This window comes from Alexandromys fortis, unplaced genomic scaffold (assembly GCF_014885135.2).
Source record: "Alexandromys fortis isolate MF-2015 unplaced genomic scaffold, M_Fortis_MF-2015_v1.1 scaffold_24, whole genome shotgun sequence".
NCBI lineage: Eukaryota > Metazoa > Chordata > Mammalia > Rodentia > Cricetidae > Alexandromys > Alexandromys fortis.
This window is the reverse complement of record NW_026067906.1, coordinates 14881138-14905912: the sequence shown is the minus strand read 5'-3', so window position 1 is coordinate 14905912 and position 24775 is coordinate 14881138. Positions and strand designations below refer to the sequence as shown.

At 43.6% G+C, this 24775-nt stretch overlaps 1 protein-coding gene across 6 annotated transcripts in view; it reads left to right on the top strand.

The window, feature by feature from the left end:
• The window catches only part of Tmem19 (transmembrane protein 19), a 25054-nt gene extending 3960 nt beyond the window's left edge, over nt 1–21094 (top strand). For 2 of the 6 annotated variants that reach the window (XM_050135568.1, XM_050135565.1), the window contains exons 3-7: nt 719–832; nt 10414–10551; nt 11294–11548; nt 13459–13668; nt 15236–16544. In XM_050135568.1, coding sequence (XP_049991525.1) covers nt 719–832; nt 10414–10551; nt 11294–11548; nt 13459–13668; nt 15236–15399 — 881 coding nt within the window. In that variant the 3' untranslated portion in view covers nt 15400–16544. Of the gene's footprint in view, nt 1–718; nt 833–10413; nt 10552–11293; nt 11549–13458; nt 13669–15235; nt 16545–17119; nt 17341–20859 lie in introns of those variants that run through there. The other 4 variants (XM_050135569.1, XM_050135571.1, XM_050135572.1 and 1 more) reach the window with 4 other exon arrangements.
• Nucleotides 21095–24775: the final 3681 nt, after the last annotated feature.

Below are 24775 nucleotides of genomic sequence, written 5' to 3'. Positions count from 1 at the left end.
TAAAAAGATTAAGGAACCAGTAATTAATTCCATGTTTCCAAATCCTCTTGTGTGCTATATTATCATAAGCAGCTGTAAATGGTTTTCAACAGTGGAACATAGCATAGCGGGAAGATTGTTCCTCTGACAGTATTCAAGTCTGAACGTAAATATTTTCCTTGGGCGACTTCATCTCTTTCTCTACTTAGAATCGTATTTCAATCCAGAACTCACTTTATTAGAGCTTAACATTAATGGTAACCCATGCAAGATTCAAGCCAGCCATTGTCCCAGCTCCGAGAAGAGGGGGTGAACACCGGATCCCATCACTAGCCAAGAATCTGCTAGCACTTTGGTACCAGCTAGCAAAGGGAAAATCAGTTTTCTCCAATGGAGAGTCACTGGTTATATCCACCACACCCCAGGGCAGGCCCAGTGCCCAGGAGTAGCTGGCTAACAAAATGAATTCCATGGTATTCTTGCAGACTTTTGTTTCATGTTGACATTCTTTTGTCTCATTTGTCTTGTGTTTTGATTTTCGTTGGTGTGTTTTGTGTGTTTTTAGAGAGTGACAGAAGGTAATGAGAGATGGAAAGGTCAGAGTCTATGGTATAATTTTGTTAAAGATTTAATCAGTAAGGTTTTAGAAAACTAACCTGTGCAGATGTCACGCTGTTTTCTGTGTTTATAATTCTTCAGGTAACTTACAGCTCATCTTTCTGCCTCTGTAATTTTCCAGGTAACTTGCGCCCTGTTTCCCCTTGGCGTTGGCTGTTCTCCGTTGTTGTTCCCGTTATGATTGCCTATAATGGCTTTAAAAAGAAAAGTCTAGATCACAGTGGGGCTTTAGGAGGTATGTTTTAATTCTGAATGTTTAAAAATAATTATACCACAAATATGTTCTTTTATTGAATCTCATGTTTTTTGAATTCTGATTATGACTGAATTGATATATTTATTTTTAAAAACTTTCCTAAAGATAGGGTCTCACTACGTCATTCTGGCTGTCTTGGAATTGTGTAGACCACACTGGCCTTGAACTCATAGAGATCTGCCTGCCTGTGCCTCCCTTGAGGGCTGGCTGTGTAGGGACTGACTGAATTTCAACATTGTGTGTCTTGGTGACTCAGCATTCCCGCCCTGTAGGACTGCAGAAACAGACACCTTTAGAGGTGCGTGCACCTTCCACTTGGTGATCGATGTGATTGCCCTCTGTGGACCTTGACCTTGGCTCTTCCGCACTGGTGTGGTCTCCTTCTGGTAGAATTGCTGGAACGCATCTTCTAGTGTAAAAAGGAAGAGTAAGCAAAACAAAGCAACTCTTGAAAATTGCTACCAGGGATCTCAAACAGCTCGGATCAAACCTATTGCTCTAGGTCGCTCTTTAGAACTGAATCGGGCACAGGCTTTTCTGTTACTCTTTACTGATTGAGCTCTGTCTACTCTGCGCCACTGCTCCAGAACCAGGGAATGAAACTGTGGCCAAGCATAAGGCCTCCGTTCTCTTGGGCCATTCATTTTACTTTACTTTTTTATTTACTTCATTTTGGTTTTGAAACACGGTCTTCACCAAGTAGCCTGCACTGGTCTCAGACATGGAGTCTTTCTGCTTCAGCCTCCCAACAACTTTTGCTGTTTGGGGCTGGCAGCCATTAGATAATAAGTAAATAAAATGTATAAAAACTTTTCAGATAATGTGGAAGTTTATGAGGAAAAAATAAAAACGTAATAAAGCATGTATGTTAAAAGATACAGGGCAATTTTTCCCCCTAGATGTTGTCTTATGGCTTTCTCTAAGAAAGCAATTTGGAGCTATGACCCGGAGAAGCCAGCAGTGAGTATGGCTGAAAAGCAATTCTGGGCCGACAGAATTAAAGTGCATAGCCCTAACCTGTAGCTCCGTCTTGTTCAAGAGTAAGAAGATAGCTCGGTCAAGCAAGTAGTAGTGAGGACGGGAAAGTAGTGAGAGAGAGAGAGAGAGTTGGAGAAATAGGTTAGGGCTAACCAGGTGCCTTCAGGCTGCTGTCCTCCAGGAGGGGTTTTATCTCAAAGCAGGGGCGATTGCTAGCCTCAGATCAGAAGACCCATATGATCTGCGTTGGCAAGAAAACGTTTATAACCAAGCGTTCCAGGCATCCTTAAATACACTCCGTAGGATGAAGATTATTCACACGAGCCTTTCTTGAAGTCACCTACCCAGCCTTCAGAATGCTACTGATCACTAGCCCCTATGGCATTGTCAACGCTCTGGCCCATCTGTTTATACAGAAGTTAGTGTCTGTGAAGGTCTGCAAACTAGCTTAGACCCTCAGAGAGGTACGGTAGTGTGGTTGGTAAAAGAATAAGTTCTAAAAGCAGGCAAGGTCTCCGGGCGATGGTAGCGCACGCCTTTAATCCCAGCACTCGGGAGGCAGAGGCAGACGGATCTCTGTGAGTTCGAGACTAGTCTGGTCTACAGAGCTCGTTCCAGGACAGGCTCCAAAGCCACAGAGAAACCCTGTCTCAAAAAACAAAAACAAAACAAAACAAAACAAAACAAAAAAAGCAGGCAAGGTCAACTTGAATAAAAACCATGCCTTCTCCCTGTCTCCTATGAGGGTTTCTAGTGTCTGTCCTGGAGGATATATCACAATATTTTTTTAAAGATTTATTTATTTATTATGTATACAACATTCATTCCATATATGCTTGCATGGCAGAAGAGGGTACCAGATCTCATTACAGATGGCTGTGAGCCACCATGTGGTTGCTGGGAATTGAACTCAGGACCTCTGGAAGAGCAGTCAGTGCTCTTAACCTCTGAGCCATCTCTCCAGTCCCTCACAATATTAAAGAAACAAACACCAGACAGACCCACCGGCCTCGCACCTTCCCGGGGCCATGGGAAGAGCCCTAGCATGTGCTATCATGGTGTTATAGTTTTGTAAAAGTAAAGGGGTTTTGTTTTTTGTTGTTGTTTTATCCACTACCATCCCCCAGGGCTGACCTTGAACTTTGAACTGGGATTACAGGCTTGAGCTACCATACTTGGACTATTTTAAGGTTTATTTTTATTATTTTTTATTTTTAATTACATGTATGTGTGTGTGTCTCTATGTGGGTTTGTGCACCTGAGTGCATGTCCTTGCTGAGGACAAGGATGTAGAGGCATTGGATCCCCTGAATCTAGAGTTACAGATGGTTGGAAACTGATGTGGGTGCTAGGGACCGAACTCTGGTCCTCTGGAGAGCAGGAAGGCAGCGCTTTACTTCTGAAACGTCTCTCCTGCCCCCTGAATGTTTTGTTTTTATTTTTATTGAGGCAGGTCCTCACATAGTTGAAGCTGGTCTTAACAAACTCTGCAGAGCTGAGGATAACAAAGTCCTCCTGCTTCCACATCACAGCTGCTGGGATACAAGTGTATGCCATCACCAGTTTATGTGATGCTAAGACTCGAACCCAGGGCCTTGTCCATTTATTTATTTATCATTATGGTGGGAAGTGTAGTGGCATGAAGCCAGACAGTGCTGGAGAGGTAGCTGAGAGCTTTACATCTGTACCCAGGAAGTGACAGTGACATACTGTCCAGGCTTGACTTGTCAGACCTCAACACCCACCCCCTAGTGACACACTTTCTCCAACAAAACCACACCTCCTAACAGTGCCATTCCCTATGGGCCTATGGGCGCTATTTTATTCATTTCCACACTTTCTCATGTACCCTCGCTTTGGTGTCTACTATTCTTTTTTTTTTTAAATATTCCTTATTGTTTATTTACTTTATTTTATGTGCACTGGTGTGAAGATGTCAGATCCTCTGGAACTGGATCTTCAGACAGTTGTGAGCTGCCATGTGGGTGCTGGGAACTGAACTCCGGTCCTCTGGAAGAGCAGTCAGTGCTCTTAACTGCTGAGCCCTCTCTCCAGCCCCAGTGTTTACTATTCTTGACTGCCAGAGATGCCTTGAAATTCTTTTCTCTCCCATCCTTTTGCTTGTTTATTTATTGGTGGAGAAGGTAGCAGGTACACAGGCGTGGAGTTCAGAGGACCACCTTTAGGTGTCAGTTCTCTTCCCGCCAAGCTTGCCTGGTCGTCAAGCTCAGGTCACCGAGTGACTCTACCCACTGAACCATCTCACCAGCCCTCAAATTCTAGAAAGTCTTTTTTGATTGGCTCCAGCAGAAGCCTCCCTGGGCCCAGCATGTCTTCCTCAGGGATCCCTCTGAGGATCCGCCACCTGGTCTGGCACCCCGCTGCTGGGTATCAAGGGGTGCTCACCTCACTCTGCAACTCTGGGAGAGGAGACACCCACTGGGGCACAGGCTGGAGTGAATACTCTCCCCTCCTTGCCATGAGGGAATTTCGAAGCTCTGAACTGTTGTTCACTGAAGAATTGTTGTTCCCCTAAGAATTCTGGTGAATCACTGATTGGCCGGCCCCATTCGAAATGAGAAATATCAGACATGGAACACATGGATGCGACTCCAGCCTGACTATTTCTTCGAGACAACACGTTCTGAGAAAGATCCCAGAGTACCATCCTCCAGGAAAGAGAAAAGGAGGCAGGAGCCTCTGGAGGTTTAGAGGAGAGAAAGTGAAAAAGAAACTGAAAACCAAAGGGAAAAATGACAGAGATGGAGAGAAAGACGCCAGGGCTGGCCAACCAGGGCACCAAGTGGCCAAGTCCAGCACTGGAGACTTGGAAAAAATCCAAAGGATTCGGGGAGCTTAACAAATGCTGGGAGGAGAATGCAAGAGATCTATACCTGTCCTGCTACTGCCCGTCAAGGAGGCATCTCCGCTAACAAAGCTTTCCTGTGCTATCAAATTGTAACACCTCCATCCGTTCATCCGTCTACCCCACCACAGCCTAGCAGAGCTGGGTTATCTAATAAATCTTAAGATGCAGATTTACTAGAAAATTCATGACCAGTTTACTGGATGAGGTGGCGGATGCTTGATTTATGGCTAATAAACTGAGAGAAATGCCCTCGGTGGCATATCGGCTAGACCCTCCCCTTCCCTGCATTTTAATTGTGTAATGACTACGGGAAAGGACATAAAAAACCTGCTTAGACTCTGTACACTCAGCAATGGAGAGAACAAAGTCAAAGAACTCTCTGAAACTGGTGAATTATGTAACCTCGGTACAGATCTGGGTGTAGCTTACAATCAATGTGAACACCTTCCACCGGAGATGCACACAGATAAGCAACCTTGACTTGCAGCACAGCGAGCCTCCCAGATGCAATAGGAAGCCAGTCCAGTGTCAGTTTCCTTGGCCTGAGACTCCATAGGTTGTCAGCAATATCCCGATCTTCAGTGAATGCAGTGGCTTGGGGTTTTAAATGGAGAAAATAGTCCATTTCTACTCTACCAGAGGAGAGAACTGGGAGAGCGTAATGACGCTTCCTGTGGTTTGCTGTAACTAGGTGGAGATCCCTGGATAAAGACTCCGTCATGATTATTCTGAATTATCACTACCAAAGGATAAAACCCAGACAGTCTGGCGCTTGGGGCTGGATCTGATATCTGTGGGTTTAGGGGTATTGAGACCTTTCCTCGAATAAATAGATTTTTCTGTTTCTGGGGAAATAGAAACATGGTAAAAGGTTTTTTTGTTTTATTTTTTTCTCATTTCTGAAAGTTATAGATCTACAAAAATTTAATAGAAAATATGGCAGATAAATTACACAAAAAGACACACTATATATGCTATGTGTATTCATTATATCGTTAACTATAGTAATTTTTTTTTTTTTTTTTTTGGCTTTTCGAGACAGGGTTTCTCTGTGGTTTTGGAGCCTGTCCTGGAACTAGCTCTTGTAGACCAGGCTGGTCTCGAACTCACAGAGATCCACCTGCCTCTGCCTCCTTAGTGCTGTGATTAAAGGCGTGCGCCACCACCGCCCGGCTTACAGTAATCTTAAAGACTTCTCCCTTGTACAGTGAGATGTGTGTCTCTCTGAGACTGCAGTATGTGTATGTCTGAAGGTCTATGGTTCTATATCTTGTACATCCTTCTCTTCTGCGGTACTGGTGTCTTCACACTGTGGTATATTGCTGCTAAACTAAACTCACTTGCCCTGTATGTGGGTCAGTGGCCTCGAACAATTCAGTTCAGTGCCGTTACCTTTAACCCCACCCTTCCTTTGCTGGTAGGTAGGTGGTGGTTCGGGTCTGGAGAATCGACACATTTTGTAGACGCCTTTGGTAGCTCGTGGAAGTTACGTAGGATGCGCATATACTATTTGATGATACTTTCTTTTGCTTTAGGGCCTTTACAAATAGCAAAATGATGAGTGTGCACCCCTTCCATAGTCCTCTGAGTTTGGTAATGCTGGTCCATTTATTGAGGTGACCTCCAGAGCAAGTACATCCTAGAAAACATCACTAAACACATTTCCCATATACTGAACAACTACCTATTACTGTGATGACATATTGCTGCTTGTTTTTTTTGTTTTGCCATTGCCCTTATGTATTTTGTTAGGCAATTGGTTCTAAACAACATTTTTTAATAAAAAAATTAAAACAAATATCAAGATAAAAATTTGGACTTTTGCTCTTCCTGGCACTCAGACAGGTAAAAATCTGTGCTCATAATTGACAAATTTCTAAGGAGCAACTAAGGCATGAAGACAGGTGAAAAAAAAAAAGCCAGGCGCGGTGGTGGCACAAGCCTTTAATCCCAGCACTCGGGAGGCAGAGGCAAGCAGATCTCTCTGAGTTTGAGGCCAGCCTGGTCTACAAGAGCTAGTTCCAGGACAGGCTCCAAAGCTACAGAGAAACCCTGTCTTGAAAAACAAAAAAAACCCAGAATGCCTAGATGTGCTGAAAAACTGCTGTAGACGGTCATTGCATTTTCACCAAGTAGAAACCCTCTTCTTTTCCATCTATGTGTCTTTCAGTTACATTGTTTGTAAAGAGAATTGTTACAGTTCTACCTAGAACTTGTGTGTGAATCTGTTTTTTTTTCTTTAGTAAATCTCATAGCCAATTATATTTCTATTTCAAGATTATAGAACTTGAGAGGTAATGGCCTATTGCCTTTTTTTGAGAATATATAAAAGTTCTAAACAGCCTCGGATCCCTTCCATTTGCTTTTGATAGCTCTCTTTGTCGTCATCCTTGCTTTTCTTAATGAGATCAAAAGGAAAAGTGACAGGCCTGTAACTGTTGCCACATACCCAGTATTTAGTATCTTAAGCTTCCGGTGAACAAGGCTTGGAAGCCACCCTGAGGGCTTTGTGTAACAGTTGCCACAGCCTCCTGGAGAAGGAAAGCCCCTAAGTAGCAAATGCTCTTTGAGTGAGGACTGATACAACGGTAAGTGCTTAGGAAGGAAGTGTGCATTGACTTTAAAATCTTGGTTCTTGCTGCACAGTGGTGGCGCACCCCTTTAATCCCAGAACGCAGGCAGCAAAGGCAGGTGGATCTCTGTGAATTCGAGGCCTGCCTGGTCTGCAGAATGAGTTCAAGGACAGCCAGGGCTGTTACACAGAGGAACCCTGTCCAAAACAAACAAGCAAACGATCTTGGCTCTTTTCCTAATCATTTCACCCTGTGAGACTTGTCTGTTTGGAGCTTTCCTTTCTTTAAGGATTGAATGTAACACTGCTGTGGGGTGTATAAGAGTTGGAAAGACTTTACCAGTGTATGACTGCCAGTCACTTAAACTTGCCAGTACAGTTTTCCTGTCTGTAGATGGAAAGGAATAATGGTGTCCATAGCACTCAGTCATGAGGTGTTTAGATGCTTTGTACAGTGTCCGCCACATACTGTTTCCCTTCCGTTGTCGCTATTTGTGGTCCTGTGGAGATTTATTAAGGGTTGTCATATCATGTTTTTAGTGCCCTTGTGATTAAGAAGTAAGGTACAGAAGACCCAGATATTTAGAGCCAGCCCTTCATGGCACAAATACTTCGGTTTGTGGAGATGACACAGAGTGTAAGATCTACACTGAAAAAGAAGCCTCGGGATGGTGTTGGGGGAGGAATAAAACCCTGTGCATGGTTCTCACTCTGAGGAAGTACTGTCCAGTCATTGTTAGCATAGTTCTGTCTAGCTATGGGCAGCTTATCCAGCCTTTGACGTGCCAAGTTTTAATTTAATTTCATCTGCCTAGAAATTCAACTCAGTGAGTGACCATTTCTCCCTTCGTGTTCAGTAAATACCCAGTGAGGGGACCAGGTACGACAGGCACAGTTCCAGGCACTCAGGACAGTGTGATATTGGTAAAGGTAAAGGCAATGGATTCAAATGCTCTCTCAGAACGCCCATTTCTCATCATGGAAGATAAATAACAAAGATAGATGTCGTCACATCAGAGCCCTGCTATCAGGAGATGCTGTGAGCAGAAGATGGGTAGAGAGGCAGGGTGAGGGGTCAGGAGAGGCCAGAGGCAGTCCAACCATCCCTGCGAGTGTGGTCCTACCCCTTCCACCACTGTGAAGCTCTGGATCGTCTTCCTGTAGTAGAAGCCTCACTTAAAAAAAAAAAAAAAAAAAAAAAACAACCAAGAAAACAAACTATCTTTTTTTCATTTTACATACCAATCCTTGTTCCCACTCCCCTCCTCCCATTTCCTCCACGTACCCCTCACCCCACCCCACCCACCCACTCCTTAAGAAACTTGGCATGAGAGAAATTCTCAGGGATCTATAAGGATGATCCCAGCTGAGACCCTAAGCAATAGAGGAGAAGCCCGAACAGACCTGGCCTATAGGGTGCCCTATAATCAGACTGATGAATATCTTAAATATCACCATAGAACCTTCATCCAGCAACTGATGGAAAGAGGGCACAGACCTGCTTTGGAGCACTGAACTAAACTCCCAAAGTTCAGTTGAAGAGTGGGAGGCAAAGAGATCAGGACCATGATGGGTTTACCCACTGAAACAGTCTACCTGAGCTAATGGGAACTCACCAACTCCAGCTGCACCAGGAAGGAAACAGCACAGGTCCAAACTAGTCCCTCTAAATATGGGTGACAGTTGTATGGCTGGGGCAGACTGTAGGGCCATCAGCAGTGGCACCAGGATTTATCCTGACTGCTTGTACTGGCTTTTGGGAGCCCAATCTCTTTGGATGGATACCTTGCTCAGCTTAGATATAGTAGGGAGGGCCTTGGACCTTCCCCAAAGCAATGAGGCCTCATTCTTCAAATCAGTGAGAGCGAGAAAAGAAGCTGCATGTTATCTTTTGTCGTAGAGATTAATTACTGCCTTGTTAGTCATCTAAGATGTAGAACTACCGGGTGGACAGGAATATAAAACACATGTCCAGGCATGCCCTGTTCCTATAGTTAGTTATGTGAGAAGTCACGTTATCTTTAGAAGCTGTTTGGATGGACGCACACTCTGAGAAACAATTTATGTCTACAAGTCAGAGGGGCCGCTCCTTTGGCCAGCGCTCAGCAAGTGTGACAACCTTGCTAACAAAACCATAGTAATATCGGTGTCACCAGTGAGGAGAGGGTGGCCATCAGACACTTTCAGATGTGACGCTGGAGGACACACATCACCCATTCGGCATATGAAGCAGCAGGAGTATGCAGCCCCAGACAGGTCATCCTGAAACATCAAGCTCCTCAAGGTGCCAGACAACCTCTCCAAACATGTTTACTTGTTTGTTTACATGCGATCCTGTGTTACACAGACTCCAGACATCCTCCTGCCTAGTCTTTGAGACAGCTGGGAGTATGAGCACAGGTTTTATATGCTCCATTGAAACCATCACCTTCTGAAAACTGAAGGACTGCCCGAAACCAGAGAAAAGTATAAAACTAAAATCACAGTCATAAAAGTTCTTGTAAGACTTGAAAAGTTTATCGATTTTTGACCTTTAATTTTAAAAGAAAATCCAGCCGGGTGGTGGTGGTGCACACCTTTAATCCCAGCACTCGGGAGGCAGAGGCAGGTGGATTTCTGTTGAGTTCGAAGCCAGCCTGGTCTACAAGAGCTAGTTCCAGGACAGGCTCGAAAGCTAAGAGAAATTCTGTCTTGAAAAACTGAGAAAAAAAAAGAAAAAAGAAAAGAAAATCCCAAGATATAAGGGAGGAAATGTAAGATAGAAACTTATAAAATGATAATCTTGTCTCCTGAGAGAGTCTCAGGCAGTTTGAATAATCTCCAGATCTATCATCTGTTCTGACCGCTGTGTAATGTTTATAACCTAATAATTAAATCCTTCTCATCTTCAAATTGAGTATAAAAAGTTTGCTTTAAAATGATCTTATATAATTGTCTGAAAGGAGATCAAAATACCGTTGAAAATTATCCATTGAGATGGCCTTCAGTTTGCTGCTTGTTAGTAACTGAGTTGGAATCAGGAAGCTGTGCTAGAAATATATGTCAGATTTTGATTTGAAAATAAATGAAAAGATCCATTTCTTCTCAAAACATCAGTTTCTGGATTTAGTCTGACTCTGTGCTTCTGTGTGTTTCTCCCAGGGCTAGTGGTTGGATTTATCTTAACCATTGCGAATTTCAGCTTCTTCACGTCTTTGCTGATGTTTTTCCTGTCATCTTCAAAGCTCACTAAGTGGAAAGGAGAAGCGAAGAAGCGTCTAGATTCAGAATATAAGGAAGGTAAGACTATTACCTCTGACATCACTGGAAACTGAGCGGCTGCTTCCCCCTAACCCTTTTGACTGGAACGTGTCAGGCTCTGAGGACAGATGAGTTTTGTCTGAGGATTGCTTCTGTATCCTAAGTCAATTCATCATTTCTTTTTCTTTTTTTTTTTTTTGGTTTTTCGAGACAGGGTTTCTCTGTGGCTTTGGAGCCTGTCCTGGAACTAGCTCTGTAGACCAGGCTGGTCTCGAACTCACAGAGATCTGCCTGCCTCTGCCTCCCAAGTGCTGGGATTAAAGGCGTGCGCCACCACCGCCTGGCTTCTTTTTCCACAGTAACAAGTAACTGCAGAATTTTAATGCGAGTCTGCTGTTATTTATTCTGGGTTTATTAATAGCAGTATAGAATTTAGACAAAGATGGGCTGGAGAAATGGCTCAGAGGTTAAGAGCATTGCCTGCTCTTCCAAAGGTCCTGAGTTCAATTCCCAGCAACCACATGGTGGCTCACAACCATCTGTAATGGGGTCTGGTGCCCTCTTCTGGCATGCAGGCATACACACACAGACAGAATATTGCATATATAATAAATAAATAAATATTAAAAAAAAGAATTTAGACAAAGACACCCTTGCCACCTTTGTTTTTTTTAATGCTACTATACTTTTTTACTTTTCTGAAACTCTAAAATATATGTTCCTATAACTGAATGGTTTTTTTCCTATCTGCTTTTTTTTTTTTTTTTAAATCTGTCTCCAGGAGGCCAAAGGAATTGGATTCAGGTATTCTGTAATGGAGCCGTGCCCACGGAGCTGGCCCTGCTCTACATGATAGAAAATGGCCCCGGGGAAATACCCATAGATTTTGCCAAGCAGCCCACTGCTTCCTGGATGTGTTTGTCTCTCCTGGCTGCACTGGCCTGCTCCGCTGGAGACACCTGGGCTTCTGAGGTTGGCCCGGTTCTGAGCAAAAGCTCGCCTCGACTGATCACAACCTGGGAGAAAGTTCCAGTTGGTGAGTTTGTGTATGTGTGTGTGTGTGTGTGTGACTGTCTATGTGTGGCTGTGCTGGCCTGCTGGCCTGTATACACATTTGGGAGCCAAAGGCCAGGCTTGGGTGTAATTCTTAGGAAGCTATCCACTCTGTTTTTGAGACAGTGTCTCTTGTTGGCCTCGTCCTCTCCAAGTAGGCTGTGCTGGCTGGACAGCAAACCAAAGGGGCACAGCTGCCTCACAGGTGCTGGGTTACAAGCACATGTTATCACACCCATCTTTTTACTGGGGTTCTGGGAATCGAACCCAGATCACCACCTTCCTGACAGGGCCATCTCCCCAGACCGGACTGGTGAGTCTTGATTTGAGTTTGCTTAATACAAGGGAAAAGCAAAACCTCTTGAGTTAATGTTTTCCTTAAGAGCCTTTTAAAATTTATATCTGGTCTTCTTAATTGTAAAGTTGCTCTAGGCTATTAAATTGGTGATAATATCTGTGGAAAATGTCAATGAGACTTAGATACATAATAAAGGAACATAAGAGATTGACCCACACAGCAATGGAAAAGAAAAGGAAGACAATAAAATATTGATGATCAATTATATATACATCTATATATATATATTTGTTGTTGTTTTGAGACAGCGTTTCTTTGTGTTGCCCTGGCTGTCCTGGAACTCACTCTGTAGACCAGGCTGTCCTCGAACCACAGAGATCCGCCTGTCTCTGCCTCCCACATGCTGGGATTAAAGGCGTGCGCCACCATGCCTGGTGAGTAAATGTATGTGGAGAGGAGGCTGTTAGTAGGTTATTGCAAATAGAATTATCTTCGTATTTTATTACTGCGATACTAGGGATGAAAATTTTGTATACGTTAGTGTTTCAGTTTCCCTTCCCGTCGCAATGATAAAATACTGAGACAAAAGAAACCTAAGAGACAAGGGTTGGTTTGTCTCACACCTCCAGGTTACAGCCCATCAATACAGGGAAGCCAGGGGGTGACGTCACAGCCACAGTCCAGCACTGAGAACCATATGTTAATGCATGTCTTTGATGTTCAGCTGGCTTTTCTTCTCTTGTACAATCCAGGATCCCTTCCCAGGAATAATTCAGGTCTTCCTTCTTCAATTACTGTAACAGATAATTCTGACAGGCATGCCCACGGGCCAGCCTGATCTAGACAGTCCTTCCTTGAGGACTTCCCAGGCGATTCCAAACTCAGCTGACACTGACAACCAGTCTCCATGTTCACCAAGTGCTTCACCACTGAGCTAGCTCCCCAGCCTAGAGGACTCTAACAAGTACAGCATGGGTTCCCTGTGTTTAACCTCGTAAAACAGTTGATTTCCCAGAAGACGGGGATAGAATAGTGGTTGCCAGAGGCTAGAGAGAGGAGAAAGAGATAAGGATAGGTTGAGGGGGATCTCCGTGGACAAGAGCGAAATTCTGGTGTTGTGGTCTAGAGTAAGTGACTAGAGACTGCTTAGGATAGTTCATCCTTTTTAAAAGCAGAAAATGGGATTTTTAATGTGTTCACCATAAATAATGACAAGTATTTGAGGAGATAGATAGCTGTGGGTCCCATGATCTAAATATTAAACAGTGTATGTATGTATTCAAATAGCAGTGTCTCATAAGTGTGTGTGACTTTCACATATCAGGTTTTTGATTTTTGTTTCTTGGGAGCAGAGGTGGGTTCTGGGGATCGAACCTAGGATCTCATGCCCAATAGGCAAGCACTGTGTATATAAACCAAATCATATCTCCAGTCCCTTTGTATTAGTTTTGTTGTTTTAAGAGAGAGAGTGCACTTTTCTTTAAATTCATTAGGCGTGTACCAGTGTGAGGTTTTTTTTTTGTTGTTGTTGTTTAGCTTTCCTTGGTGTCCCTCATTTGCTGATGACTAACCAGACGGTTTGGTGTGTTTCTCAGGAACCAACGGAGGAGTCACAGTGGTGGGACTCGCCTCCAGTCTCCTCGGTGGGACCTTTGTGGGCCTGGCGTACTTCCTCACGCAGCTGGTGTTTGTCAGTGATCTAGACATCTCTGCTCCCCAGTGGCCCATTATTGCATTTGGAGCTCTGGCTGGGTTACTAGGATCAATTGTGGACTCATACTTAGGGGCAACAATGCAGTTTTCTGGTAAGACCGTACCCTATTGAAAGTTTCGTTTTGTTTTAAGAAATAGGAAAGAAATATGAAAAACTTTAACACTTGGGGGAAAAAATGTATCAATGAAACCAATCCAAAGGCTAGAAGTGACAGGGAAAATCTCTATAATTTTGGTTTTCTTAGTCTTTTGTGTTAAACTGGTTCAGAGGGATCTCTAAATTCCTTAGAATTTCTGGAACAGTGATGACTGTAAGAAACGGGCTTTGATTTTGAGCTGTCACCTAGTCCTAGGAACACAGGACACTTGGATCAGATCATTTTAATGTACCTCCTCCCATTGGTTTTTGCCAAGTGCATTTGATGGTGATACTAGTCTGACTACATGAGTGGCCCGCCTTCCCGTGGTGATTAGCCCCACCATGACATTCTGTCCTCACCCTTGGATTTTTCTGTCTTGGTTGATTCATTTCCAAAATAAGCTCTTGTTATACTGCTCGGGCTGGCCTTGAACTTAAGCTTTCTTCCTACCTCAGTTTTTCTAATTGCTGGGACTTCCCTTAGTGTTTCTTCATGATTTGTGTGAACTGGGGAATTGACTCAGCAGTTAAGAACACTGCTCCGTCATGAGGACCAACGTCCAGATCGCAGTATCCACATCCAGCTCTGGATAGCTCTAACTCCAGCTCCAAGGGACCTGACTTCCTCTTGTGGCCTCCATGTGCACCCACACATGTGCTTATACAGACAGACTGACCCATGCACAAGCACACACAATTTTTTTTTTTTTTTGAGTCTTTCAAGATAGGGTTTCTCTGTAGTTTTACAACCTGTCCTGGAACTAGCTCTTGTAGATCAGGCTAGCCTTGAACTCACAGAGTTTGCCTGCTTTTGCCTCTCAAGTGCTGGGATTAAAGACGTGCATGTGCCACCACTGCCCGGCTGAGCATACACAATCTTAAAAAGAAAATATGTGTGGGTGTGTAAGTTTTAATGTGTCTGTATTTTCTTCTGTTGGTGCTATTTTTTAAAGTTCTGGGAGTAGGTGGTTTATTAAGGGCAGAAACTGTGATCAAACCCTCTAGAGATGCAGGATCCAGTGAAGGCACATTGTTTGCATGCTAGCTAGCACCTTGTCGCTGTGCCGAGTCTAGGGCCCAGCACTCCCTAAAGCATCTTTTAATGAGGCCATCAACCCTATTCATGGGCGTACAACTCTCAGGCTTGATCACTTCCCCCGACTGCAGCTCTCCATACTGACACACCGAGTCTTCACAGCCTTCTTTGCAGCATGCCATACTGGTCCCTAAGGTCCAGCTCTGAAGCCAGATGTGATTCCAGCTGTCAGATCTCCCAGGTTTGTCTCAGAGAGGCCACTGGGAAGCCAACCCTTCCATTTCTGAAGGAACACCAGAAAGACCACTATTGAGGTGTCATGAAGACACCTCAATAAGAGGTGCAGGAAGGTCTTCTATAATCAAGGATTTTAAATAGAACACCATATCAGTTATTCCCCCCACATCATTGTCCAAGGCCCTGAGGATCTTGCAGACATCGTCCCTCTAGAGGAAAGTGCTCATTTGCTTCCTTCCCGTTTCAGGTCTGGATGAAAGCACTGGCTTGGTGGTCAGCAGCCCAGCCCAGGAGACCAAGCACATAGCAGGGAAGCCCATCCTAGATAACAATGCCGTGAACCTGTTCTCCTCGGTTTTGGTGGCGCTCCTGCTTCCTACAGCCGCTTCAGGGTTGTGGCCCAGAGAGTGAACTTTCTTTCCCTCCCAGCTGGTTGATACTGGTGAGTCCAGCAAAGTCGCAATGTGAAGGTTTTTTTCCCCCTAGTTAATAATAATTTTGCCGACCTTGGGAACATCGTCTCCTCCCGTGTTCCGCTGTGGTGGGATTCCTCATCGCCCTCTCAGTTCCGTCACAGCTGACACCTTCGCAGTGAAAGGCTAAAGCGGGCAGAGTTATTATATACATTCTTCTACCACATGAAGCTTCTTGAACGATGGAGCTCTTGCTGCCCTCTGTGGGTGTCTGTTGAACCGCAAGTCCTTGGTCTTGTGTTATTTTGTTCAGTTTCTAAAGACCAAGGGTGTTGATAAATTAAAATGGTTCCCACTTGGATAGAGACATAGCACTTTGGCGATTGCCCAAAGTTACACTGGCTTTAATGACTTAACCCAATACACGTGGAAGCCCAAATAAGTATCCTAACTTGTGTCTCTCCAGTCCCAGCTGTGAAGAATGCAGGTGTTCGTACTCCACATTTGCCTCCCTTTCCTCCCGGCTAATAATGGAACTGGGAAAATTTCTTTTTCATGACATTAGAAAATGTGAAGAAAATTAATTTTTACAAAAAGAAATCATTTAAATTTGAACTTTTCGGATGAAGGTGTAGCTTGGTGGTAGCACTTGCCTCTGCACACAGAACCCTGGCGCAGAAAAAAAGTTATACCTTACACATTCAGGTCTTTGAAATATACATAAGAATCTGGATTCTAGCACGCCTTTAATCCCAGCACTCGGGAGGCAGAGGCACAGAGGCAGGTGGATTTCTGTGAGTTCGAGACCAGCCTGGTCTACAGAGCTGGTTCCAGGACCTGTCTTGAAAAAACCAAAAAAAAAAAAAAAAAGAAAGAAAGAAAGAAAAGAATCTGGATCCCATACCGCCATGTGGAACAGTTAATGAGTCACTGGAAAAATAGTGTAATTATTTTTTTAATTTTCCTTTCATTTGAACTTTGAGGTTCATGTTGTCAGTCCCTGGAAATGCCGTGATTTCCCACCATGAGCCTTCTCAGTCCTGCATCCCTGTTCTTTGTGACTGTGTTCCTCACTGTGTCTTCCCTTGTACAAAAGAGGTTTCGAAGGAGCAGTTCATTTTATTAAATATGTCCTAAAATGTTCCTAGTCTGAGTTCCTTACCTTTCCTCCCCTCCCTGTTTCCATTCTCGAAGAAATCAAGGAAGATAGACTGCTACCAGAGTGAATCCTGCTGACCGGTTCTAGTAGCGTCTTGTAGGTTATTGAATTAAAACTTGATTGAATCTGGAAGGAAAATGAAACCATTGACACCCTTAGTCCTGAAATCCTCAACCCAGCCAGTCGCAAGCCCTGGTTTTTAGCTTTGGGTATACCTTGGAAGCGCCTGGAAATGGTGTGGAAAAGTACTGATGTGTCGGGTACCATTCTGGGACTGAATTTGAAAGCTCTGCACAGGAGCTCAGTATCCAGATTTCAGACATCGCTGCTGAGGCTGCTTCTAGTCCGGGCAGGTCAAAGAGCCTTGCTCTTCTCATGTGTGGCCTATTCCATGTGAGTCTCTTTTGACAGCTGTTACACATGTCGGGGACTGACTCTAGAAATGGTAACCCCACGTCAGTCACATTCCAGCCTACTAAAGTGAAGTCACATGCAATGCGGTGTCCGAACCTTTGTCACGTGACTGCAATCCGAACAGCCACCCCTTCTCTCCACGCAGACTCTAGGGCCCGTTCGTCTGTCCTCCTTGTGTTTTCGCTGCTGTTCAGTGTCACCACGACGGGAATGAATCATCTCAGCCACCACATCTCAGACACATGACAGCAGGCCATAAAAACAAGACACAATGTGCAGCTTCGTCATTTAATCTGCTGCCGGGGCGTCTGCTGCCTTAACTCCAGGAGGTCCTGAATAGTTTAATAATACAGAATAATTCACTAAGTGTCTGTTGAATTAATTTGATGAGCTTGGGATTTACTCCTGGGGTGGGCGCGAGGTGGATAAGAAACACCAGTTTGGCTCCCTGAATTTCTGAGGGCTCTAATGCTTCCACCATTTCTCAATTGTGTGAAACAATAGTGAGTGTGAAACTAGTGAGTCAGGAACTTGCTGTAGGAGGAGAGACAGCCTGGCAGGGCAGGGCTTCTGGCCTTGTTCACAGAATGTCCATTCTCTTCTGTTTTTTCATAGTTGCTCTCTAAAATTTTATAAGTGTGGACAATTTTTAAAAAAAGATTTGTTTTGTTTTTGCTGTGTATCAGTGTGTATTTCTGTGCACCTGGGTATAGAGGAGAAAAGAGGGTAAGAGGGTGTCTGAGCCCCCGGTCTAGAGTTACAGGCAGGATGAGATGCCCTCTGTGACTGCTGGGAACTGAACTCAAGTCCTCTGGAACAACAGCCATGCTCTTAGCCGCTGAGCCATCTCTCAGCCCCCTGATACATTCTTTGAAATGTTTTAGAACATTGGTGATAAAACCAAAAGGCTGGGGTGGTGATGCACACCTTTCTTTTCAGCACGCTGGAAGCAGAGGCAGGCGGATCTCTAAGTCTGACATGTGTGGTAAGACCCTGATTCAAAACAACAGCAACAAAACCCTGAAAGGTTCTTTTTAAAGTGTCATATTGCTTTAGGGTGTTGTGCACACACAGTGTGCAGTATATGTACTTGACTTGGAATTTTATATTCAAACACCTTGCTAAATGTCAGCATTCTCAATTTATTGTCATGCAGTTGTGGAACCCAGGATTTTAAGGGAGCTCATGTGCCCATTGCCCAGGAATTAGCTAAGACAGCCATGTGCCATTCACTCATGAGTCTAATCTTTCCTCGTGTGTTAGTGCTCCTTTTCCTTTGTGTGCACTGCTCGCTGTTCTGGAACTCTTCCTTCCTCTTTTGTTATCTTATAGAAATCATCTCAAAGATTCTTCTGTAAGAAGCATCCTCAGGTTCTCCCATGCAGAATTACTGTCTCACACATTCTGTGCTTTAACTGTAGAAGCTGAGACACACTCAGCATCCTCTCCCTGTGTGCTGGGGTGGATGCAACAATGAGCCCCAGCTCATTCAAGCCTCAGCTGCCATGCCTTTCCCACCGTGGTGGACTGTACCCTCAAACAACCAGGGTAGAAGGAGAGAACAGACCCCCCATGAACTGACCTCCATGTTCACACACATACACACACTCACACACACACAGAATAAATGTAAAAACAATATTTTGAAGACTACAGAAACAACTAAATGACAGTACTTCCCTACCAATTCTTGCCTTAAATGTAAATTATTAAAATTTACAATCAAAAGACCTGTTGACTTAATAGTTTATTTTTTTAAGTTCTAACCATGTTTTCCATGAGATACTTAGTTTTTCTATTACTCCACCGGCACTGGAGTTACAAACAGTTGTGAGCTGCCATGGGGGTGCTTCTGGGAATTGAACCTGCGTCCTCTGGAAGAGCAGCCAGTGCTCTTAACCTCTGGGCCATCTCTCCGGCCCCCAAGATGCTTAATTGTCGATTGCTTTTGGTGGGCTACTCAGTCTAGGGGTCATAACCCACCCTGCAATCAGTTACTCCAGGGTCACAGAGGGGTGCTATCTGGAAGAGAATGAGCTAGAAAAGAAGGAGAAGGCCATGCTAAGTTTGTCACAGCCTCCGTTTATTAGGGTCCTGGTTGCTGCTTATATAGCCCCTGGATGAGGGCTTGGGGGGCAGGGCACGGGATCTCCCCGCGTGGTCCCGGCAAGTAGGCCAGGAGGTTACCTTGGGTCAGGTAGGCCAAGAAGTCTCGAGTTGAGGCACCTAGTTTCCTGGATAGCTGGAATGTGAGGCAGTCCCGCTAACAGATAGTTCTCCATCAACAGCTTAATTGGGTGTGGGGCAGGTTGTCAATAGAACGATTCTTAACATAATTATGGGTGTGGGGTTTTCTGCAGACTCCCCAGGGTGATGGTTCCTGTAATGATTTTTAGGAGGGAAATGGCTCCTCACACTTAATGAGCTGAAAGTGAAAAGATGGAAAAAGACAGTCCATATTGTAACTAAAGAGAAAAGGAACTATTAGACAAAATAGAATTTAACCATGTGTCTGTGTGTGAATTTCCCAGAAAAGGGACATCATGTATATACAGTGAGCATGAAAAATACATGAAGAAAATGTCCTTCATACATGAAGAAAATGTAGAAACAGATAACAACACAGTAGCAGATCTCACATCCACTTTCAATAAATAGGAACTCAGAAAGGAAGTTGAATACCACAATGGACTAGTAGAACCTAGCAGACTTGCTGAATACTCCACCCCAGCAAAGAGCAGAACATACCTTTCTCTAATGTTTTCCCAGTGAGGAGCCATGTTAGTCCACAAAACAAGTCTTGACAATTGCACAAAGTTGAAAATAAAATATTGGGAAATGCGGCAGACAAGTGAAAATGAAAAGAGTGTAGCAAAATTTATGAAATGCAACAAATGTAACATTAAAGAATCACACGACTGCCAAATGGAAACTTTGAAACCAGAGACTACAAAAATCAAGTTAATAAGCTTTCTAGAAACTAGGAAAAACAAAAAACAAAATAAACCAAAACAAAACAACAGACTGACTAGTCTTTGAGGATATCAGCAAAATTGACAAAGCCGCTAGCTAAAGAAAAAAGTCAGAAAATACAAATAAACTAAAAGCATAGTGACAACCAGTGATAAATAGACAGAGGAGCTGGAGAGATGGCTCAGAGGCCAAGAGCTCGAGCCACTCTTCCAGAGGTCCTGAGTTCAATTACCTATGGTGGCTCACACCATTTGAATGAGATCTGGTACCCTCTTCTGGCCTGCACATGTTCATGCAGGCAGAACTCTGTATACATAATAAATAAAAAAAATCTTTAAAAAAAAAAAAAAGGAAATAGAGGGGTTGGAGAGATGATTCAGTGGTTAAGAGGGAATACAGTTCTTCCAAAGGACCCAAGTTCAATTTCCAGCACCCACATTGGGTGGCCCACAGCCTTGTGTATCGCCAGCTTCAGGAGATCTGACACCTCTGGTTTCCACGGGCACTACCCTCATGTACACAAACATGCACAAATTAAAAATGAAATATCTAAATTCTATAACAACAAAATAAATAAAACAGTCAAAAGATTGCTAAGAACAGACAACAGACCAAGATGGGATTCTGAAGAAACAGAAAACCTAAACATTAATAGTAAGAAGATTGAATCACTAATCACCTCCCCCAAGCCCAAGATCAGATGGCTTCACTAAAGATTCTGTCAGATGCCTAAAGAAAAGTTTAACCCAGAGTTTTCTCAGGTTTATCCGAAAACCAAGAGGCAGCAACTCTTCCAAGCTCAGTCTCTTAATGTCATCAGCCTGACAGCAAATAAGAAAGATACTGCAAGAAAACAATATATCCATATTTCTGATGAATATTTTTAATTGTATTTATTTATTTTGTGTACAGAACATGTTTGCCTGCATGCCAGAAGAGGGTACCAGCTCTCACTACAGAGTATATGTGAGCCTCCATGTGGTTGCTGGAAATTCAACTCAGGACCTCTGGAAGAGCAGCCAGTGCTCTTAACCTCTGAGCCATCTCTCCAGCCCCCTGATGAATATTGATGCAAAAAGAAACCTCTCAAAAATATTAGCAAACAAAATTCAACAGTACATTAAAAGGAATATTCACCACCATGATCAATTGGAATTTATTCTTGGAATGCAAAGATGAGTTAATACATGAAAATCTGCCGGTGTAGTACATCATATTAATAATGAAGGGGAAACACTCGCATGATGATCTCAAGTGGTTCAGATAAAGCATTTGATATCCAGCCCTTTGATCACATGGCACTCAACGAATCAGAATTAACCCAAGGCAGTGAGTGAGATGACTCAGTAGGTGAAGGAGCTTGCCACCAAGCCTGATGACTTGAGCTTTGTCCCAGGGACCCAGGTAGTGGAAGGAGAAGAACAAGTCCTTCAGGTTGTCCTCTGACCTATGCATGCGCACACACAACTGTGATATCTTTAGGAAGATGAAACTTCTTATACTCGTGGATTAAGAAAAGACTGTCTAGGATAGACAATACACAAGATAGTTTCTTCAGCAAATGGTGTTAGAAAAAAATGGGTACCATCCAAGGAAACAATGAAATTGGACCCTAAGACTAAACCTCATTTACAAAAATTAAGAGAAATTAGTTTTAAATTCTTAGTTTTAATGGAAATTAAAACAAACATAAAATGATAAATGTCCAGGATGAAACTATCAGGGGAAATTCTCACAATATGTGATCTTCAATGGTTCCTTAAATAACACTATAACCAAAGGTAACTTCCACAAACAGAAAGTTTTCTTTCTGTTTCTATGTCAACACCATGACCAAAAAGCAACATGGGAGAGGAAAAGGTTTATTTAGTTTCCACTTCCACATCACTGTCCATCACTGAGGGAAGCCAAAGCAGGAACCTAGAAGTGGGAACTGAAACAGAGGTTATAGAAGGATGCTACTATGTGGCAAAAGCCTGTCTCATTTGTCTCAAAATAACTAAAATGGGGTCTGGGAATGTAATTCAGTCGGCAGAGTGCTTGCCTGGTGTATATGGAGCGCTGGAGTTGATCCCAGCACCATATAAACCAGGCGTGATGGTACATGCCTGTAACCCTAGAACTCAGGAGACACAAAGGAATCACAACTCAAAGTCATTGTAGGCTGCTTAGCAAGTTTGAAGCCAACCTGGGCTACATGAGAATCTATATTATTATAGAATTATTATACTACTACCAATAATAATAACTGAAATAAAATTCACAGAAACAGGAAACAGAAATGGCAGATAGCAGAGGGCTATAGGGATGGGTCAGTTGTTAAAACTACTTTCTGCCCTTGCAGAGGAACTGGTACCTACATGGCAGCTCACAACTGTAGCAGGCTTTCTTGGACCACCATCCTCAAATCATGCCATGTAGACTTATTATTAATTATGAATGCTCGGCTTTAGTTTAGGCGTGTTTCTAGCTAGCTTTTTTTAAAATTATTATTTTAACTTAACCCATTCCTGTTCATCTATGTGCTGCCCCAAGGCTGGTTTACCGCATCTACACGCTATCCATCTGCTTTTCCTCCGTGGCAGGCTGGCCCCTGACTGGGCTGATTGGCTGGCTCCCCTTTTCTTTCTGCCCACCAGACCTGCCTATAAGCAGTGACTATGCTTTCATTTCCCAGCCACACAGACCTGAATAATCATGCAGAAACTATATTAATTACAACACTGTTTGGCTGATGGCTCAGGCGTTATTTCTAGCTAGCTCTTACATCTTAAATTTACCCATTTCTATTAGTCTATGTAATAGCACCACGTGGCTGGGTGTTACCTCATTTTCTATGTCTTGGCTCCTCAGTGACTTGGCTGTTGTCTGCCTGACTCCACCTTCTTTTTCTCTGTATCTCTGCTTGGATTTCCTGCCTGGCTTTATTCTGCTAAGCCATTGGCTGAAACAGCTTTATTCATTAGCCAATAAAAGCAACACATATAGAGAAGGACATCCCTTATCACCCACCTATCCCACCTCTGCCTAGCTATTGGCCATTCCGCTTTTTATTAAACCAATCAGGAGCTTCTTGGGGAGGCAAGGTAAAACAGCAACCCATCTTTACATAGTCAAACAAATATTCTATTCCACAATACACAATTGCCTATAACTCCAGTTCCAGGAGATCTGATGTCCTGTTTATGGTGCACATATGTGCAGGTAAAACACCCATACACATAAAATAAAAATAGACAGCATCTGTTTAATAATGAAATGGTTGATACCAGTGGGGAGGACTTGTTTAATGGGTGTAGACTTCAGATCGCCAAGGTGACAAAAGTACTATAGACTTGCCCCCCAAAAACTGTGAATATGACAAACACTGAGAAAATATATACCCCAAAAGAGGCTAAATGGTAAAATCTATGTTTTTCTAACCAATATTCAGATTAGTGAATGAATCAGTGAACTTACTCCTTGGTATGGTCAAAGAAATGCAACAATGAAAGAGTTAGCAAGAGGCTGGCTTTGGAGCTGAAGGGGGAGTGGCCTCTAGAAGCTGGAGAGGCAAACAGACTCTTGTCTGTAGAAATGGAGGAACATGGCCACACTGACACACTGATGTTAGGATTTTCATGGCGTATAGAATGGTACGAGACTCAGTTAGTTTTGCTCTGAGCCATTTGAGTTTGTGTTAATTTGTTATAGTGGCAACTGAAAGCTAATACACCATGCCACTTTTGAGAAAGTGGTGTCTTCCTAGACAACAGCGTCAAACCCTAGCCCTGCCACTCTGGCTTCCTGACCCTGTTCACTTAGCCTCTCCATGGCTCAGGCTGTCCGTCCATAAAGTAGGGCTATCGATAACACCTATCCCTTGAGGGACCAAGGTGTTGACAGTTGGCTCCGATTGAAGCAGCCAGTAAGTTAGCATTTGGCAGTAGCAGAGGGCAGCTAAGTTCATGGAAATGCAAGAACCTTCTACTTCTTTTGTATTTATTATTGTTGTTCTGTGAAAGGAAGGTGACCTAGTCACTTTGATCTTTGTTTGGCTTCCCCCTGATTGAAGAGGAAAGGCATCTGGCTCACTCTGCAAGGGAACATTGTGTGTGTGTGTGTGTGTGTGTGTGTGTGAGAGAGAGAGAGAGAGAGAGAGAGAGAGAGAGAGAGAGAGAGAGAGAGAGAGAGAGAGAGAGGAGAGAGAGGGCCAAACCTTCATTTCTTAATAAGAACAAGACCGAGAATAGCAGAGGCAATGAAGTTTATTTATTTCACAACCTTGCAAAGTCTGGCATCAGCCTAGAATGGGCAGGTGCCCTGATTGAGGACAGTTTGTAAATCCTAACTCTAGCCCCTTGCTCCCTTTTCTCCTTGGCTGAGTTGTCAGGGGGGTAAAGTTTTACAGAGGACCTAGGTGTTCTCTTGTCTTTACTGTACAGCCAGGTCTGACTAAATATCCTTGGTTTTGTTTGGTTTGGGGTTTGGGCGTATATGTGGGTTGGGGGGGGGGAGGGCACAGACCCTTGCCACATTGTCTACATTGCTACAGGTCCCCTTCAGGCTGACCTGACCTCTTCTATCTTCCTGCCAAAACTAGAACTGCCAGTATTTGCCATCATGCCAAACCATCTCTAAGTCTTGTTTTGTTAATTTTTTTTTTTAAATCTCATCAGACTGGTTTTGTTTTTTCCCTGGCATCTGTTGGTGAAAGGCAGACTCCAAGTATCAGGTCACTGGGACCTGAGATAGATAAACCCTTATGCTTTATGCTTGTCTAACTAAGACGTAAACTGTTTACCTCTTTGCTTTGCGGTTACATCAGAGGCTCAGATGCTCCCCGGGG